The 19,838-nt window shown below is 40.1% G+C and overlaps 1 protein-coding gene across 6 annotated transcripts in view; it reads left to right on the plus strand.

Annotated features, from left to right (window-relative positions):
• Positions 1–19,838, plus strand: part of abcc9 (ATP-binding cassette, sub-family C (CFTR/MRP), member 9) — a 172,563-nt gene that overhangs the window by 46,139 nt on the left and 106,586 nt on the right. For all 6 annotated transcript variants that reach the window (XM_048610046.1, XM_048610048.1, XM_048610047.1 and 3 more), the window contains 5 exons: positions 1,331–1,573; positions 6,543–6,728; positions 10,404–10,451; positions 12,429–12,593; positions 17,186–17,341. In XM_048610046.1, the coding sequence (XP_048466003.1) occupies positions 1,331–1,573; positions 6,543–6,728; positions 10,404–10,451; positions 12,429–12,593; positions 17,186–17,341 (798 nt within the window). The remainder of the gene's footprint in view (positions 1–1,330; positions 1,574–6,542; positions 6,729–10,403; positions 10,452–12,428; positions 12,594–17,185; positions 17,342–19,838) is intronic.

Genomic DNA, 19,838 nt, shown 5'->3' on the forward strand with positions numbered 1-19,838 from the left:
TATGACAAGGTTAGATTGTAAAATCAGTCACACAGCTCAAATCCTAGAATTTCAAGCGTAAACAGACTGATGAAGAAGCAAGGGTGATTCTTTTTAAACTCCACATTGTTGAACAATTTAAAGCCCAGTACAGCTAAATCCCATGACAGCTTTGATAGTTCCAAAGAAATTTGACAATTCCAGGATCATGGGGCGGCACAGTGGCTCAGTGGTTAGCACTGCAGCCTCAACACCAGGGACCCAGGTTCAATTCCACCCTTGGACAACTGTCTGTGTGGAGTTTGCACATTCTTCCCGTGTCTGCATGGGTTTGCTCCAGTTTCCTCCCACAGTCCAAAGATGTACAGGCTAGGTGGATTGGCCATGCTAAATTGCCCATAGTCCTCAGGGAGGTGTGGGTTATAGGGGGATGAGTCTGGATGGGATACTCTGAGGTTCAGTGTGGACTTGTTGGGCCAAAGGGTCTGTTTCCACACTGTAGGGATTCTATGATCACACCTACTTTGCACAATCCCAATGTGTACCCAACTTCTCCAAAAGGACTATATTGAAAAGGGAAAATAAGGTCTCCAAAAGGGTCCTCTGGCTAATCAAATGAATCCATAAAGTGCACATTTTGGGTTTCGGGCATTCACCTGACCAAAATGACTAGAAGTATTCTAGAACCTGCTCCACTTCTCCCTCTCCCATAAAAGTTAGAGGTCAAACTTGGGGGTGGGGACTTCTGGATTTTGGTCTTTGCTAATATAATCCTGCAAATATTCAGGCCTAAGTTTCAATCTTAGAACATTTCTGGTCTGCACATGGAACTAGGTGGAAAGCAGACCTAATGCATACCCATCAGGAAGCATTGATCAAGTTTAGATTCCTTTCTCTAGAAAAGAGAAGATTGAGGTCTGACCTGATTTAGGTCCTTGGATGATGAAATAGTTGAACAGGATAAACATAGATGTTTTTACTTATGGGGTGTCCAAAGATAAGGTTCATAAATGTACTAATATTATTCACCAATTCAAAGAGAATTCAGGAGAAATCCTTTTATCCAAAGAATGTTGAGAATGGGAAACTTACTACTACAACAACTTGAGGCAAATAGCACAGATGCATTTGAGTGGAAACTTTACTAACACATAATGGAACAAGGAAATAATTTATCGTAATAGGGTTAGATGTAGAGGGTTAGGAGGCTTGTGTAGAGCATAAACTACAAGGAGAGACCCATTGGATCGAATGGCCTGTCTGTGCTGTATACCTCCGTACTCCATAAAATTCTTTCATTCTAAAACCAACAAGACATTTGTTTAAACAGTTTCCTTTTCACTTTTGCCAGAAATATGTGTTCTTTGCAAACCCCAAAAAAGTTAAACCACCTGAAGACTTGCAAGACCTGGGTGTGAGATTCCTGCAGCCATTTGTAAATTTACTGTCAAAAGCAACGTACTGGTGGATGAACACACTCATCATTTCAGCCCACAAGAGGCCAATAGACCTAAAAACCATTGGCAAGCTCCCCATAGCCACAAGGGCTCTCACCAACTACATGCGTCTGAAAGACGCTTATGAAGAGCAGAAGGTAAGAGACTCATCTGAACGTATGGATGTCTCATCCTGCTGGCTGTGACACCAATTGATAGCTTCCCTTATTCTGTCTGAATGGATGATTATAAACCTCCTCACCAACTTCTTCATGTATTTAGAACTACTTATGTTTAGTTAGCATGGCAAATCTTGCGGCTTTAAATCACTTTGGAAGTGCCTTGCAATTAATACTCGTTAACACATCAGAATTATGGATGTGAAATATGAGAAGTGCTTCCTTTCCAAAATCTTTTGCTTGGCAAAGATTAATATTTTTCCCTTGGGAATTTAACTTGTACTACATACAGAATTTTTAAGTGATTTTGTGGAAAATCATTACATGTCATTGTTTTCAGTCAACATATTGGTTGGTAGAACAATAAGTACTGCCATGATTTCTGTTATTCTGACACTTGCATCTTGGGGTTCTATCCTGCACATTGGACAGTTGGCAATCTTTGTCCCTTCTGGTAGTTCGAGAATTGCAAGGGTTTCTTTTTACATGGCTGCTATCTGACTCTGGCAAACTTTTTTATTTACACCATTTTACCTAGTCCTGTTCTCTGTAAGTACGTCTCTACGGACTACAGACTATTCCATCGTCTTTACCACATGACTGCTGATGGTACCAAGATGTCATGAAAAGTATCATTGTCATATCCATTCTCATTATACTACACATATTAAAAACGTAGGGTATCTTCACTCTTATTGTAGCATATTGACACTCTGCCGCACAGATATCTGACAATCAGTCATCCATCACTGTGGAGTACTAGTACCCCAGTTCCCAGGACATCAACAATCCCACACTGCAGGCTATCAGCAGCAGATATATTGACATCTATGTCAATATGTATATAGTAACATGTATGCAAACATATGAATTCGGAATAGCATTCAACCATTCAGCTCCTCGAGCCCGCTGCCCCGTTCAATAAGATCATGGCTGATCTGATTCTAAGGTCAAATCCACATTCCAGTCTAACCCTGATAGCCTTTTTACCCCTTTGCTTAACAAGAATACATTTGCCTCTGTCTTCAATATTCAAGCATTCAAGAACTCTATTTCCACCATTCCCTGCCCACCCTGCCAGCCTCTTCAAGGAGAGAATTCTAAAAACTGATAACCCTCCAGAGATTTACTCTTTGCCTAATCTCTGTTTTATATTATTTTTAAATAGTGAGACCTAAATTTAGATTCTACCATAAGAGGAAATATCCTCTCCTCATCTACTCTGTCAAAGACCCCTCAGGATCAATGATCAATCAAGTCATCTCTTATTCTTCTAAGCTCCTTTGGATCCAAGCCTAGCCTGTCCAACATTTTGAAATACTTAAGCACTCTCATTCCAGGTATTAATCTGGTAAACTTCTCTGAACTGCCTTCCACACATTTACATTCTTCCTTAAATAAGGTGACCAATACTATGCACAGTGGTCCAGATGTCGTCTCACCAGTACCTTGTATAACTGGAGATGCTACATTTTGGTAAAGCAAATCAGGGCAGAACATGTACAGGTAATGGTAGGGCCCTGGGCAGTGTTGCTGAACAAACAGACTTAGGGATGCAGGTGTATTGTTCCTTAAAAGTAGAGTTGCTGGTAGACAATGGTGAAGGAGGCATTTGGCACAGTTTTGCCTTTTGCCTGTTTTGATCAATGCATTGAATATAGGAGTTGGGACATGATGTTACAGCTGTATAGGACATTGGTGAGGCCACTTCTGGAAGTCTGCATTCAATTCTGGTCTCCCTGCTATAGGAAGAATGTTGTTAAAGTTGAAAGCGTGCAGAGAAGGTTTACAAGGACGTTGCTGGGATTGGAGGGTTTGAACTACAGGGAGAGGCTGAATAGGCTCTTGTTTTTTTTCACTGGACCATTGGAGGCTGAGGGGTGACCATATTGAAGTTTATAAAATCATGAGGAGCATGCATAGGCTGAATAGCCAAAATGTTTTTCCTAGGGTGGGGGAGTCCAAAACTAGAGGGCATAGGTTTAAGGTGAAAGGGGAAAGATTTAAAAGGACCTGAGGGGCATCTTTTTCATGCAGAGGGTGGTGCATGTATGGAATGAGCTGCCAAAGGAAGTCGTGGAGGCTGGTACAATTACAATATTTAATAGGTGTGGGGATGGGTATATGAATAAGAAGGGTTTAGAGGGATATGTGCCAAATGCTGGCAAACGGGACTAGATCAGTTTAGGATTTCTGGTTGGCATGGATGAGTTGGACCAAAGGATCTATTCCTGTGCTGTATAATTCTATGACTATGAATCATACACTCCCTGCATTTGTATTCAATTCCCCATGTAATAAATGATAACATTTGATTACTTTCATAATTATTTGCTGTACCTCCGCACTAACCTTTAATGATTTATGCACAAGGACATCCAGATCCCTATGGATCTCAGTGCTCTAATCTCTATCCATTTAGATAATATGCTTTTTTCTTTTCTTCTTCCAAAATGAACAATATCACTTCTTTTTCCACATTGTACTCTATTTTCCATATCTTTGCCCACCCACTTAACCTGTTATCTATCCTTTTGTAACCTCTTTATGTCTTCTTCACAACTTACCTTTGTGTTTTCAGGGAATTTGGGCAAGTATATCTTCTATTTCTTCCTCCAAGTTACTTACGTAAGTTGTTAACGGTTGAGGTTCCAGCATTGATACCTATTTTGTATCTTGCCAACTTATAATAGACTCATTAAATCTTCTGTCTGTGGCTATATGCTATGCTGTACACCATAAGCTTTTAGTTTCTGCCAAAACCTTTAACATGGAACCTTATCAAATGCCTTTTAAAAATCTAAGTACAGTACATCCACTGGTTTCTCTTTATTCACAACAAGTTACCTCCTCAAAGAACTGTAGACAAATCAAACATGATTTTTCTTTCACCAGACAGTATTGACTCTTCTGATTACCTTGAACCTATCCAAGTGACCAGTTATAACTTTCTTAATTGTAGATTCTACCATTTTCCTGATAACGGATTTAAAACTAATTGCCCTCTAGTTTCCTGCTTTCTGCTTTCTTCCATGTTTCAACAAATGAGTTACATACGTTATCTTCCAATCTCATAGCATTTTCACAAATTAAGGGACTTTTTAAAAATTGAAATTGTATATCAACTATCTTATTTCTTTTAAGACCCTGAGATAAAGTCCATCAGGACCCAGACATTTGTCAGCCTACAGCTCCAACAATTTATTCAGTACTACTTCTCTGGTGATTATGATTTTCCTGAACTCCTCTCTCCCTTCCATTTCCTGATTTATTGATGCTTCTGGGATGTTACTTGATTCCTCTATAGAGAAGACTGATGTAAAACACCTGCTCAATTTATCTACCATTGCCTTATTTACCATTATTATTTGCCCATTCATAGTTTATGTAGGACAAACTTATAGAAGCTCTTACTATCTATTTTAATGTTTTTGGCTAGCTTTCTCTCATACTCTAATTTTTTCCCCTCTTTATTAATTTTTTTGTCATTATTTGCTACTTTCAAATTCTGTCCAATTTTTTTGACCTGTGTTTGCAGGATTATTTGCTTTTCCTTTAAGTTTGATGCAATTCTCAACATTTCTCATTAATCATGGATAGTAGGTATTTTCTCACTCATTGGAATGTATCTGTGTATTTTGAAATATCCTCTTAAATGTTTGCCTCTGCATCTGTATTGAAATATGCTGTAGCTAAATTCACTTCAGCCAGCTCTGCTTTCATGTCCTCATAAAAAAAATCTTAAATCGACTCTTGACCCATTCAAACTCAATGTAATGTTCAATCAAATTATGCTACTTGCTACCTGCCTTCACCATGATTTAATCCTACCTCATTGTAAAATACCAGGTCTAGTATAGCCTGCTCTCTACCCAGCTCTTAAGCATACTGTTCTAAGACACTATCCTGAAGACTTTCTGTGAACTCCTCGATAAAAACCGAAAGAACTGCGGATGCTGTAAATCAGAAACATAAACAGAAATTGCTGGAAAAGTTCAGCAGGTCTGGCAGCATCTGTGAAGAGAAATCAGATGTAATGTTTCAGATCCGGTGACCCTTCCTTAGAACTGAACTCCTCATCTAGGCTACATTTGTACATTTGACCTTTCCACTTTATATGTAGATTAATATCTCCCATGATTATCTCCATGCCTTTCTGACAAGCTTTTGTTATTTTTTCTTTGTGCTCCATCTTACAGTAAGGGACCTACACCACTCCTATCAATGATTTCCAGCCTTCATTTCTTATTTCTACCCAAGCTGATTCCACACCTCGGTTATCTGAATTTAAATCTCTCCTTTCTATTGTGCTTATATCATCATTAACTAACAGAGCCATATTTTCCTAGTTTCGTAAGTACCCTGCAGCTTCAACATTCATCTCTCAATCCACAGCATTCTACAATGATATGTCTGTTCTATTGGAAATTCCTAAGGGTTTCAAAAGATTTATGCAGATTGAGAGTAACACTTGGGTCCAGACTTTTGTCAAATTTTAAAAATCATTTTTACACAGATCTGGAACAGTCCAGCAACAGCAGTAAAGACTAAAGCCTGAATTTTTTTTTGAAACATTTAGATATTAAAGTGGGAGCATTTGAGGATCTCCTTGGATGGACTATGAGAAAGACTGGCCTTTCTCAACATTTGGTTGATTTCCGATCTAGTGAAGTAAACTGATAATGCTACATGCTAATCTCTTTGCAGAGTGCACTCCACCATGGGATATTTTAACTTATTTTCCATTCCTCAATTCATCTTCATTTTTAGAAGTTACTGACCCTCAGGACTATTTCACGAGGAAACAAAATGATTGGAAATTAATAAGAAATTAATACTTGCAAACTGTTAATTGACTACTTGTTTCTGCCCCTGTCTCTGCTTTTAAAATGTTGGTTTCTTCCATTATGCACAGTTTGATTTAACCTCTTGTTTTTTTTCACTGCAGAAAAATGCACACTTCCCAGGCGAACAGCCTCCGTCGATCTGGCATTCCATGTACAGGGCTTACGGTCGACCAATCTTTCTTAGCAGCACTTTCCGTTACTTGGCCGACCTTCTAGGTTTTGCTGGCCCCCTCTGCATCTTTAAGATTGTCGACCACCTTAGCAAGACAAGCAAATCAAGTAACAATGTGAGTTTGTGATTTCATACATTTCTTTGTTTCTGTGCTCAGCTTTTACTGACGTGTTCTCGTGTTTAGCAGTCTAAGTAGTAATTTTTATTCATCTCTATGGCGAGAACTGTAACTCATTTCGATTTGCATGTATTTGTTGCATTCTTTATTAGTGGTTCGCAGTTCGCAAACTATCTAAGCACGGGTCTCATTAAAGCTAGCCAAGAAGGAAATGAAAATTGCAAATTTCTAAGGTGGTATGGTGCTCAGTGGTTAGCATTACTGCCTCATAGCACCAGGGACCTAGGTTCAATTCCACTCTTGGATAATTGTCTGTTTGGAGTTTGTACATTCTCCTTGTGTCTGCGTGGGTTTCTTCTGGGTGCTCCAGTTTCTTCCCACAGTTCAAAGATATGCAGATTAGGTGGATTGGCCATAATGTCCAGGAATGTATAGGTTAGTTGGATTAGCTATGGGAAATGTGGTGCAGGTTTGAGTGGGATGCCCTTCAGAGGGTTGGTGTGGGCTGAATGGCCTGCTTCTACACCATAGGGATTCTATGAAATGATGAAATCACTTTAATATTTACAGAGAGTAAAGATCAACACAAACATGTGCATTTAAGATGGAAGATGAACTGTCACAAACAATTTTGTTTTAAAAGATAATCTAGTTTAACCATCCACTAGTTAATTAGAATGAGGACAATAATGTAAATAATGTTACACAAATGTAAAACTATTTTTTTTGATTAGATCAGTTGTTCGGTAACAGTTATTGCTCAGATTGGGTTAAAACCCCTGTTACATCCACAGTGAAAAATGCTTACTGTTTTTATGCATTTTTTAAACAGTGATCTGAGAGAGGAGAAAGGAAAATTAGCTGCAGATCAGGTGATTCCAAAACGTTCTGCCTCTGATTTGGATGGTAGGCTAGTGGGGAGGTGCAGGAGGAGTGTTGTCCAAAATTTCTGATGGTTTCTGGCAAATAATTACTACAATCTGACCACAACTTGAGCTTAATGTGGAAATCGTGAAGTTGACACCGTGGTTGACTGAATGCAGCAAAGGGATGTAGCAAGTTCACTCATTCAGATTTATGCTCAAATGGAACTGAGTCTGTAACTTTCAGTTAAATTTTGCTAGACCTTCCAATCTTGGATACTGGAGATAAAGAGATATAAAGAGTGGGGCTGTGCTGTTCAGTGCCAATTTGCTGTATTTATTTTGATTCATTTGTTGAGGAACCTGGAGCCCTTTGGAAGGACAGAGATCATTCACCCTACTTCTAGCTTCCTATGTGAGCATTTCCAAGGCTGCATCAGGGAACCCAGTGGCTCTGAATGGAATTATGCCATCCACTGGTTCAGCAATGAAGTCTGCTATGAACTGCTGGAAAATGCACCATAGCGTTAAGGCATTGCAGCAAGCCTTTAAGTAGTGGCTGCCACTTCACTGTGGATTCTTCTGTATTCAGCTAATCAGTGAGCTGCCTATTAAGGGCATGATTAACTCGGAGCTCACTGACTTGTTTTAACTGAGGCCAACAGTGAAAGTTGATCCTGGCTAAAACATGTCCTTAAAGCAAGTCACTCCCAGAACATTGGGCTGAAATCTTCAGAGTTCCACTTTCTCAGGGTAAGACATTAACTGCAAGAAAGATCAAGTTATTGTAATACTAAGTGGTCTGTGTATCACAAACTTTTCCAAAAGACTCTGTGATGATGCTGCAATTGCATAGTGGGCACTTCCTAAGGTCTGCGTCAACAATGGCACAAAAACAATGGGAGGCGAAGAGTCTATCTCAAAAAAGCATTTTTCCTTCGATAGTTGGCTTCCATTTGTAGTCCCTCTGCTGTCACATTTCAAATATTTGTTAAGGAGTTGCATTAGAAAAGTACACCTGAAAGAATGATTTAATAAACTCTCATGTTTTGAGTGTGTAAAACTAAGAATTAGCCATGCACTATGACACACCGGAAATCATTGATCTTTAGTGCACTCCCAAATGTAAAATAGTTGGCTTTTCCAAACAAAGCATTTAAAATAAAGTATTGGGCTGCAGGGTTCCCTGCAGCCCAATGGTATCAATGTGGATTTCACAAGTTTCAAAATCTCCCCTCCCCCCACCGCATCCCAAAACCAGTCCAGCTCGTCCCTGCCTCCCTAACCTGTTCTTCCTCCCACCTATCCCCTCCTCCCACCTCAAGCCGCACCTCCATCTCCTACCGACCAACCTCATCCCGCCCCCTTGACCTGTCCGTCCTCCCTGGACTGACCTATCCCCTTCCTAACTCCCTACCTACACTCACCTTTCCTGGCCCCATCCCCGCCTCTTCGACCTGTTTGTTTCTTCTCCACCTATCCTCTCCTCTATCCCTCTTCTATCCGCCTCCCACTCTCTCCCTATTTATTTCAAAACCCCCTTCCCCTCCCCCTTTTCTGATGAAGGGTCTAGGCCCGAAACGTCAGCCTCTCTGCTCCTATGATGCTGCTTGGCCTGCTGTGTTCATCCAGCCCTGCACCTTGTTGTCTCGGATTCTCCAGCATCTGCAGTTCCTACTATCTCTAAAATAAAGTATTAATGCTTTAATTCTGAAATGTTAAAAGTCAGAAGTATGTGAACTTGATAAGTCTGTAGCAATTTCTCAGGCACAAAAGAGTGTGAAGGCATGCACAGTAACTATTCCTGACGCTTGGCTGATTGGTGTCAGCAGTAACAGTGTTTGTAAAACAGTTGTTCAATATTCCAGAGCCTGATTAGAGTTGTACAGCACAAAATCAGACCCTTCATCCAACTCACCTGCACCAACCAAATATTTTAAACTGATCTAGTCCCATTTGCCAGCATTTGGCCCATATCCCTCTAAACCCTTCCTATTCATATACCCATCCAGATGCCGTTTAAATGTTGTAATTGTACCAGTCTCCACCACTTCTCTGGCAGCTCACTCCATACACGCACCACCCTCTGTGTGAAAAAGTTGCCCCTCAGGTCCCTTTTAAATCTTTTCCCTCTCACCTTAAACTGATGCCCTCTAGTTTTGAACTCCCCTATCCTGGGAAAAAGGTCCTTGGTTATTCACCCTATCCATGTCCCTCATAATTTTATAATCCTCTGTAAGGTCACCCCTCAGCATCTAACACTCCAGGGAAAATAGCCCCAGTCTATTCAGCCTCTCCCTATGGCTCAAACCCTTCAGTTCTAGCAAACATCCTTGTAAATCTTTTCTGAACCCTTTCAAGTTTCACAATATCTTTCCTATATCAGGGAGACCCAAACAGTATTCCAAAAGTGGCCTCACCAATGTCCTGTACAGTCACAACATTGCTGGAAAACACTTTTTTTTGTCAGAATATTTTGTCTTACTCATCTGGGCAATTTGTAGGAATGCCAATTCAGAGGTAAAACCAGCATTCATACTGCATGAGAGGACAGTGTTGATTGGTTGATTGACAAGTGGACTGTGATAGAGATGTTGCCATTGGAGAATGCACTAATTAATGATGACTGACAGTTAACTGAAAACAGCTTGGTTAATTTCTCAACTAGCATCAAGAAAACGGGAGTTCTTTTGACTGTTGTATTTTAAACTTCAATTTGAGTGAAAAGCTTTGATAAAATGAATCAATCTGTAAAAAACTTAAAACATTTTTTGTGAAGGCTGTTTATTAAATGTACAACTTTCCTCAGGTTAACGGAACTAATACCATGATGTACAACTCAAGCCAAATAGATAAAGTAAGTGAATTACTTCTTTCTCCCCTCTATTTATAGCATTTAATCCTACAGTTTAAAAGATGTACATGGAACCTGATAAATGACAGTGTTTCAATCCATTAGTAGCGATAAGCCCAGCAAATTTGCCGCAGCTATTCGATAAAGATATACAGTCATGGTAGTTTAGTGTTTGTGTCAGTGTAGTAGTAATCAAGAAAGTCCTGGATGAATAATCCCAAGAAAACTAATTGAAATCCCACCACACAACAGTTTGCAAATTTGAATTTAGTTTAGAAAAGTTATCAAAAGAAGCTGATATAAATAAATGATGATTCTGAAGCAGTTGGATTGTTGGAAAGCTCAATTCTATCAGTAATATCCTGTAGGGAAGGAAGCAAGCTGTTCTTAAATGGTCTGACCGATATGACTCCAGTCCTACGTCAATGTAATTGGCTGCACTCAGTAACCTGACCTACCTAATTGCTCCATCGAGCTATGACTAGTGGTTTAGGGTCTATCATCATGTTCTCAAAGCAATTGAGGATGAATAGTAAATTCTGGTTTTACCAGTGACATCATGTTCCAAGAATAAATCTTAAGTAAAAATATAAATGGATACCTGTACTGTCCAATGCAATCAAAGTCAGGTCTTTAAGTGCTGTGCTCTTGCGGTCTACCATATGTAAATGAACAGTTGCAGTTGAATGAAGCCAAGTCAATTAACAACCTGGCATTCAAATATTGGACCCTCACTGTAACCAGAACATTAAATCAGCCTGCCATCATCTTCCAATTTCAATCGTAGCTCAATCCCTGGCCATTCCCCTTTATTCCCACATTTGTGATCCAGCAACTGGCTCCATTGCCTCAGGTGTCCATTGATAATTTACACTTGCAGGGAATCAGTCTCTGCCGCAGGTTTCAGCTGTTGTATGGAAGATGCTGAACGAGCTGAACAAGGCCCCACTGGAGCTCACTGAGGTCAGGTAATAATTATAATTTGTTTCCATAAATAAATAAATTGCATGATCAATGAGAAACAAGAAAATTCCATCCTATTCGCTCCCATACCTGCTCCAGCTCATCCCATTGATAAATAATTGCAGTTAAATTGTTAACTCTCTCACTATCTGAATGATAGCTACTGGCATGTGCATAGACAAGGGAACAAAGAGAATCTGAGTAAGAACAGGGAGCTGACCCTTAGTAATGATACACCCAGAAATATTTAAGTAAAGGTGACTCCGACAAGATCTTAGCCTCAAGCCAGATCTGTGATGAAGAGTAAGACACCTAACAATTTCTGAGGTGTTCCAACAACAACAGAATAATGAGAATTTTGCTCCCCAGCCTTATCCATTGCTCGATCATTCCTGTTCAGTTCCTTTATCTTAGATCATAAATCAATAGGTGTAATCAAAAAGGATGCCTTTATCTGACTTCTAAAGCCTTATCTCAGAAAAGGTGTGCACAGAATAAGGTCAGCTCTGTGTCTGACTCCACTGATGGAATGATGTTCTTAGCTGGCAAGTGTTTAAAATACTGTCTAATTACATCTCTAAAAGCGAGGCTTAAATGGCTGCCTCTGTGAAGCACTGCAGTAAAACAGATTGTTATCCTTACTTGCATGCTATTACCGCATGGAAAAAGAAACTGATCCAAGTGACAGCTCAATTGTTTTGTTTTAAGACCTAACTTTCAGACATTACAGAATAGCAGAGACTATTGATGAAGTGTGGAAAATGAGTTTGGGGTGAGACTAATCAAAGGCACCTTTCATCATTCATCAAGCAATATGTAATGATAGAAACTTTGGAAAATGTACATGACAAATACAGTTAATGTTTCCTGTTTGAAATGTTATCCTTTCTAAAATAAATCAGATGGACTTCTCTTATGGCAGAGAATCCTTTTAATGCTTTGCACATGTCTGATAGACTTCAGGCTGCAAGGTAATCATGCTTTTTTTAATGTCAACTGAAATCTTTCCTTTTTTAGGTAACGCTTATGGGCGTTTATTTCGTGTCATCAAAGGAATTTTTGGAGAACGTTCATGTTCTGGCAGTGTTGCTCTTCCTGGCCCTCATATTACAGAGAACGTTTTTGCAAGCATCCTACTATGTGGCCATAGAAACGGGCATCAATTTACGTGGAGCCTTGCTGGTGTGTACGATATCAAGTGGCGCTACATTATGACCTGTTAACTGCTGCTCACTCGAATAATGCTTTCCTTTCGTCAAAAGACAGTTCACTTCAGCAAATACTGCAACTTGTCTTAGATAACTCTATGGGAGCTGTTCCAAGTAATGTTGTGGCAAAATCTTAAAGCAATAGACTAAATCTTTTAAGTGGGTATTTTCACAGAAGAATTACAGTGCAGAAGGAGGCCATTCAGCCTATCATATCTGTACCAGCTCTCCAAATATGCATCATGGCTTGATGCCATTCTCCTGCCTTTTCCCCATCCCCTTGTGCATTGGATGATTATTGAATAGAAACAATGCCTTCTTGTAAGCCTCAATTGACTCTGCTTCCACCGTGCTTGCAGGCAGCGCACTCCAGACTTCTGATGAAGGGTCTAGGCCTGAAACATCAGCCTTCCTGCTCCTATGATGCTGCTTGGCCTGCTGTGTTCATCCAGCTCTACACCTTGTTATCTCAGACTTGAACCTTTGTTTTGTGTCTTTTGCAAGTACTTTCAATCTGTGCCCTCTCCTTTCCAGTTCTTTTATGAGTGAATAGTGAGCTATACTGAGGGATTGTAGTGTCTTTCAAGAGCTTAAGACATTCCAGTGTTCTTAACAACCAATCAAATACTTGCCTAATGTACTCACTCATTGTAATGTTGAAAACACAGCTTCTGCACAATGAGATTCAACAACCAGCTCTGTGATAATGAAAACTAATTCACTTTTTTGTGTCATCAAAGGATAATTGTTGGTCAGGACAGCATGATCTGTTCTTTGAAATAGTTCCATGGTGTATTTTACATCTAGCTGAGAGGACAGACAGTTTAATATCTTGCAGTGACAACTCATACAATGCGACTTGAGCACCAGATATGCTTAGGATCATGAGATTTGGGATTAAATGCACACCTTTCTGGCTCAGAGGCAAAAGTGCAACTACTCAATAAAATACATGTAAAGTGTTACTACTGTTATAATGTAGGAAACCCAGCAGAGACCTACAGACAGCAATGTAATATGATCAGCTATTCTGTTTTTATAGAGCCCAACCCTGCCCTGGTATATAAATGACTAGATGCTTAGATCAATCACTGACTCTGAAGTGATCCAATGGCTGTATTAAAATAGAGGGTGAAAATAAATGCTGATGACCTTGAAAGCAATACTCGTTGTATTGAAACAAAAGCGGAGGTCTGGTGACCCTTCCTCAGAACTGACAGTAGCTAGGAAAATGTCGGTTTATACGAACCCACCTATAAACCAACATTTTCCCAGCTACCATCAGTTCTGAGGAAAGGTCATCAGACCCGAAACGTTAACTCTGATTTCTCTTCACAGATGCTGCCAGACCTGCTGAGCTTTTCCAGCAACTTCTGATTTTGTTTCTGATTTACAGCATCCGTAGTTATATTCATTCTCGTTGTATAGATCTCTTTTAACAGCAGTGCCATGCAATGTAATTACCAGCTGTTCTAATCACTGCGTTCCTGAATGTAGGAAACTCTTCTTCCCGTGGGGGAGTAAGACTTACTTAAGATTCAGCTCATTTCTCAATGTTAGCAAAGAATTGCTAATGGACAGTGGAGACTCTCCAATCAAAGACTCTCAAAGCTACCTTAAACCTAGCTGCATCTGGATATTTTTCTAAGCTGCCATCACCTGACTTTCCTTCCTCACCAATATTGCATGTCTGATTGGACTGCAGTTGGAACCCCACTAACATAAATAAACAGGGCTTTGGCCAAGCTTCTGACAAAATAACACCAACAGACCTCAAGTGACTCCCAATTCTGTCCTCTTGTGCATGGTCCATTTCTTTGATCCCTACTAAATAAAAACCGAAAGAACTGCGGATGCAGTAAATCAGGAACTAAAGCAGAAATAGAAGTTGCTGGAAAAGCTCAGCAGATCTGGCAGCATCTTTGAAGAAAAATCAGAGCTAACTTTTTGGGTCCAGTGATCCCTCCTCAGAACTGATGGTAGCTAGGAAAATGTTGGTTCATATGCAGAAGATGGCATTTGGGGGAGGTAAGGAGTAAACAGTAGGTGGGAATAGAGCTCACAGAGAGAAAAGAGCAGTTGGGTAGACAAAGGAGTTGATAACGATCTGGCTAAGAGGGTAAGTAGCTGTTAATGGGGACTGTTAGTGACTAACATTAGGTATTGTGTAATGGCAGACTATGTGATAACAAGGCCTGGTGTGTGGGGTAGGGGGCAAGGACAGGGGAGAGTTCAGGCCCTAAAATTATTGAACTCGATATTGAGTCCAGGGAGCTGCAGGGTCCCCAAGCAGAAAATGAGGTGTTGTCCTTCCAGCTTGTGCTGAGCTTTGCTGGAGCACTGCAGTAAGCCTGAGACAGAGGTATTGGCCAGGGAACAGGGTGGTGTGTTAAAGCCATTGATAAAGTCATTAAAACATTTCCTGACAAATTAATAAGTTCTACAGTGTATTTCTTTGACTGGATTTTAGATAAATTCACAATAAGTCCCACCCTAACGAACTTCATTTTAAGAAGCACTTTTCTTTTAGGTAATGTTTTCATTCATCTTCCTTTGTGGTTAACCATATATTACCTACAAATCTATGCACCTGTAAGTCTTCGGTATTTCCTTCATTCTGCCTTTAGAGCTTATGCATTTAGGCCCTTATTTACTAAACCTTTCCTCTTCTCCACCTTTTTTCCTTCCTTCTTCAAGAATGATTTTGCATTTATGATGCATGTTTCACTACTAAAGTCCTTGACAACCAATCAAGTCCTTTTGATGAATATTTAATTGCTGTAAATAAAGCAGCCAGATTTAAGACTAAGATAAGCAGATGTTTAATTAGTAAGGGCATCAAGCATTATCATTATATCTATTGAATGATGGCACAGACTCAATGGGCTGAATTGCTTACTTCTGCTCCTACGTCTTATAGCCACATTGCATGTAGAAAGGTCCCACATTGCGAGAATGACCAAAGCAGCAGATTTACTAATGTTGGCTAAGAGATATATATTGGCCAGGAGCTCATTAAAATTTATCTCATTTGACCAGGATTTTAGTCATTCTTTTTATTACCTCCTTCTTAATTGGCTTAGCAATCAAACACAGTGATTATAATTCTGCAAAAGGCCTTGGGACATTTTCCCATGTTGAAAACGTGGTATAAGTGTACTGTTATTATTATTCCTAATGGGGAGGGCTAATTGCCAAGCATCACAGTTGCCATTTTGTAGCAACCTTGTACTTACCAACAAGCAAATGTTCTTCATGATTTAATGGACCGAAAACATATTAGCCTCCAATTTTGTTGTACTTTTTAGTACAGCATTGGCACAGTACTGCTTCCCAGCAAAAGAAAATTTAGGAATTTTAACGAATGAAGGCTTTCACCAGTTTTATGCTATGCCTGGATTTCCTTGTCTTCAATATTGAGCGTACAATTCACTCCAACCCTCCATTGCTTGTTAACATTTCTGCACCCATCATGACATTTTGCATCTTACACCAGTTCTGGAAAACCAACAAATGTATATGCAATAAAGTGGTTTATTGTAACTTGATATTTATAAATTCTCCCGATTGAGACCTGCACTTTTTGATCTGCATCTTTGAATGCATTCATTGGGTCTCAGGTAAAATGACTGGTAAAACTGAAGACTTTACTACATTTCATATGATGCGCATGCATAAAGAATGAAATGACTTAAAGGAACATAGCGTAAGTTCTGCTTGTTCCTTGGACACACATTGCTCAGGTAATTTGTTTATCTCAATTTTGATGTTATGGAATATGTTGGTGTTCCTGACAGGGAGTGTTGGTGCATGTAATATCAGATACAACTGCTGTGAAAATGGATGTTTGTTTTGGTGTAACTTGCCAACTACACTGAGGAAATTCAAGGCCCAAAAATTTAAATGGATTGTTGTCAGGTTTATAATGTCCACTTTTAACATAGAATCATGGAAAATTTACAATACAGAATACATTGGGTCTGTCTATGAACCTGACAGAAAGTTTGCTTCACCCCCAGAACTTATTTTTGAAAAATTATTCTTTCATGAAATGTGGGTATCACTGGCAAGATCATAATTTGTTCTTCATTCCCTTGACCTGAGTAAGGCAATTTCAGAGTTCACACTGTCATAGATCTGGACCAAATAAGGGTGACAGATTTCCTTCCTTAGTAAAAATAATGAGTTTCTGTGAAAAATCAATAATAGTTTTATGGTCACTATTACCAAGACTAGTTTTATATCACCAATTTATTAATTGGATTCAAATTCCACCAGCTGCTATGGTAGGATTTGAACCCATGGTGTCAGAGCATTTGCCTGGCCTCACGAACCTAGTAACATTACCATTGCACTATTGTCACCCTACAGATAAGGCTCAAAATTTTGTTTCCTGTTATAGGAAGCTGATGCCTAATCTAGTAGGCCCCAAGACTTTAACAATACGTTTTTTAACATCAAGCATTGCTCCTCTGTTACACCAGGATTGATCATCTTCCCGCACCTTACATGAAACCTGTCTGTTCTCACTGAAAGTAATGTCTATTTATGCTCGGTTTGCTCAAGGCTATGATCTACAACAAGATTCTCCGTCTCTCCACCTCCAATATGTCAATGGGAGAGGTGACCTTAGGACAAATCAATAACCTTGTTGCCATCGAAACAAATCAGTTGATGTGGTTCCTATTCCTGTGTCCTAATCTGTGGGCCATGCCTGTTCAGGTAAAGTACTCGCATCAAATGTTGCTAACAGCCCCGAAATGTCAAGCAGGTAACTGGAAAGGGGCACTTTTGAATGTCGGATAGAGTCAGAAGGTTGCTTTTCTAAACAAACATAACAAGCTTGTATGCTGAGCCAGTTAGCTTGCTTAAGAGAATGTCTTGTACTTAATTGTCCTCTGTGTTGGCACAGATGTGTTGCAGACTTTATTGTTTTTGGAAACCTGTTGGGTACCTTGAGCAGTCAAGTAAATCTACATTAATTCAGTTCCTGTTATGTTTCTGCATTGGCACCTGCCTCAGACTTTACGTGATACAAGAGGATTAATCTCACAGAACAATATTGCATCTTTATTTGGGCTAATATGGCACTGAGGCTTTTGGAAGTTGTGGAGCCAAGGATCTGTAACTGGACATTTTACTCAGTGCTTAAAACTGAAGGAAATCAAAGACTGAAAAACGTCCTTTTGGACAGCAAGCCAATCCCTTCAACAGGCCCAGACATGCTTGTGTTGAATTGCCTGAAAGATGGTCCTGCTTCATTGTTTCAAAATCTCCAGAGTTAGTCAACCAGTTCTTCATTAGTTATCCCTACATCTTCACTGTTTGAACCTGACAGAATATAGTTTGGGAATAAAAACCCCAGATATTGTTAGGGAAACTCTCTTGCACAGAGAAACAGAGTTAACGTTTTGAGTCCAGTGACCCCTCTTCAGAATGTTCTGAAGGCAGCAAAGAAGGATTTGAAATGTTAACTCTACCTTGTGCCCATAGATGTTGCCTGACCTGATTTCTGTTTTTGTTTCACATCTGCGGTTCTTTGCTTTGTATTTTAGTTTAAACTACAACTAGACATGCAGTGCTGTAGGAGTTCAATACACCACCTGTTAATAGGCATTGTGCACTGTATTCCACCTTCACATTGAGTAGAATCCCTACAGTGTGGAAGCAGGCCATTCAGCCCATTGAGTTCACACTGACCCTCCAAAGAGCACCCTACCCAGATCCAACCCATCCCTATAATACACATTTCCCCTGGCTAATCCACATTGCCTAGACACTTTGGGTAATTTAGCATGGCCAATCCACCTAACCTGCACATCTTCGGACTGTGGGAAGAAAACCACGGTGAGCACGCAATCTCCCCGCAGATTGTATCCCAAGGGTGGAATCAAACCTAGGTCCCTGGTGCTGTGAGGCAGCAGTGCTGCCCCTTACCACGTACTTCACCACAATGATGCAATGAAATATCATGGACTTTGACAGACAGGAAAAAGAACAGGAGTCTCTGGGAGTCATTTTCAACATAATCGTTTGGTGCTTAATGGCCACAGTAGATTGGCCACCCTTTAAACAACCTAATCAATGTACAAATGGAGTACCGTCAGATGCTAACTGCTTACTAACTTCGTGCTTGTTTGGAAAGCAGTCCCTGTTAAGCTGCATATCAGATTGTGCAGATTAATCCTGAATATCAATATTTAAAGAACACCCTCTAACTCTGCGCAGTCATCTGGAGATTGTAGGAGGTCGTTTGGACAGGAAAATCGAGTTGTTTCTATAACCAGTCATTGCACAACCAAATGTATACACTTTGCTCTCCTTTCTAATTGAATGCATACTGTGGTCTTGAAAAGGACTATGTATTATCCATTGTGCCTTGCACAGGGGGCTAAATAACAAAGCTGGAGATGAACAGTAGTCTGTGGCCTTTTACACCATGCTAATAACTGCAGTGCATTCCTGTAAGATAGATATGGGAATCAAGATTGCAGCAGAGACAATGGCCTAAATCTTCTGATCTGGATCAGATTCCTTATTTCCACCCTGGTCAGATAATGAGCTACGTACTTAATTTCTTACAAGCTTTCGGGAACATCTGTCCTAACTCATCCTTTGTGGCAAACAACACATGAGGAGTAATGGAGAAGGGTTAGAATGGTAGGTGGGTGAAGGAGGTTAGGGTGTGGGCATCAAAGGGTCGGTTGTGTGGGATGGGCGGGTGGTGTGAGTTGATGAGTGGGGAGGACAGATGTTAGCAGGGATTGGTCAATTGTCAGGTGGAGGGAGTTAAATATTGGTGGGAAATGCAAATGTCATGAGTATTCGGAAGGTAAGAAGGATGTGGAATTCAGTGTGAGTGATTGATGGGTCAGTAGTTTAGTTATCCAGGAGTTAGGGCAGGTTTTAATCATTTAACTTTTTCTGGGTACTTACGCAGGTAGCACTTGTTGGAACACTCTAAAGTCTCCAACTCTAACACCAACTCCGATTTGCCGATGTTTTCAGAGGGTGCTAGGTGTCAGGTTGTTGACCACCAGAAATTTAAACTTCTCAGGCAGCTCCCTTTATAGTCAGTCCATTGGGATTCTAAGGGATCCCAACACACAACTTTCAAGGATAGTAGGAACTGCAGATGCTGGAGAATCTGAGATAACAACGTGTAGAGCTGGATAAACACAGCAGGCCAAGCAGCATCAGAGGAGCAGGAAGGCTGACG

This window comes from Rhincodon typus, chromosome 22 (genome assembly GCF_021869965.1).
Source record: "Rhincodon typus isolate 14 chromosome 22, sRhiTyp1.1, whole genome shotgun sequence".
Taxonomy (NCBI): Eukaryota; Metazoa; Chordata; class Chondrichthyes; order Orectolobiformes; family Rhincodontidae; genus Rhincodon; species Rhincodon typus.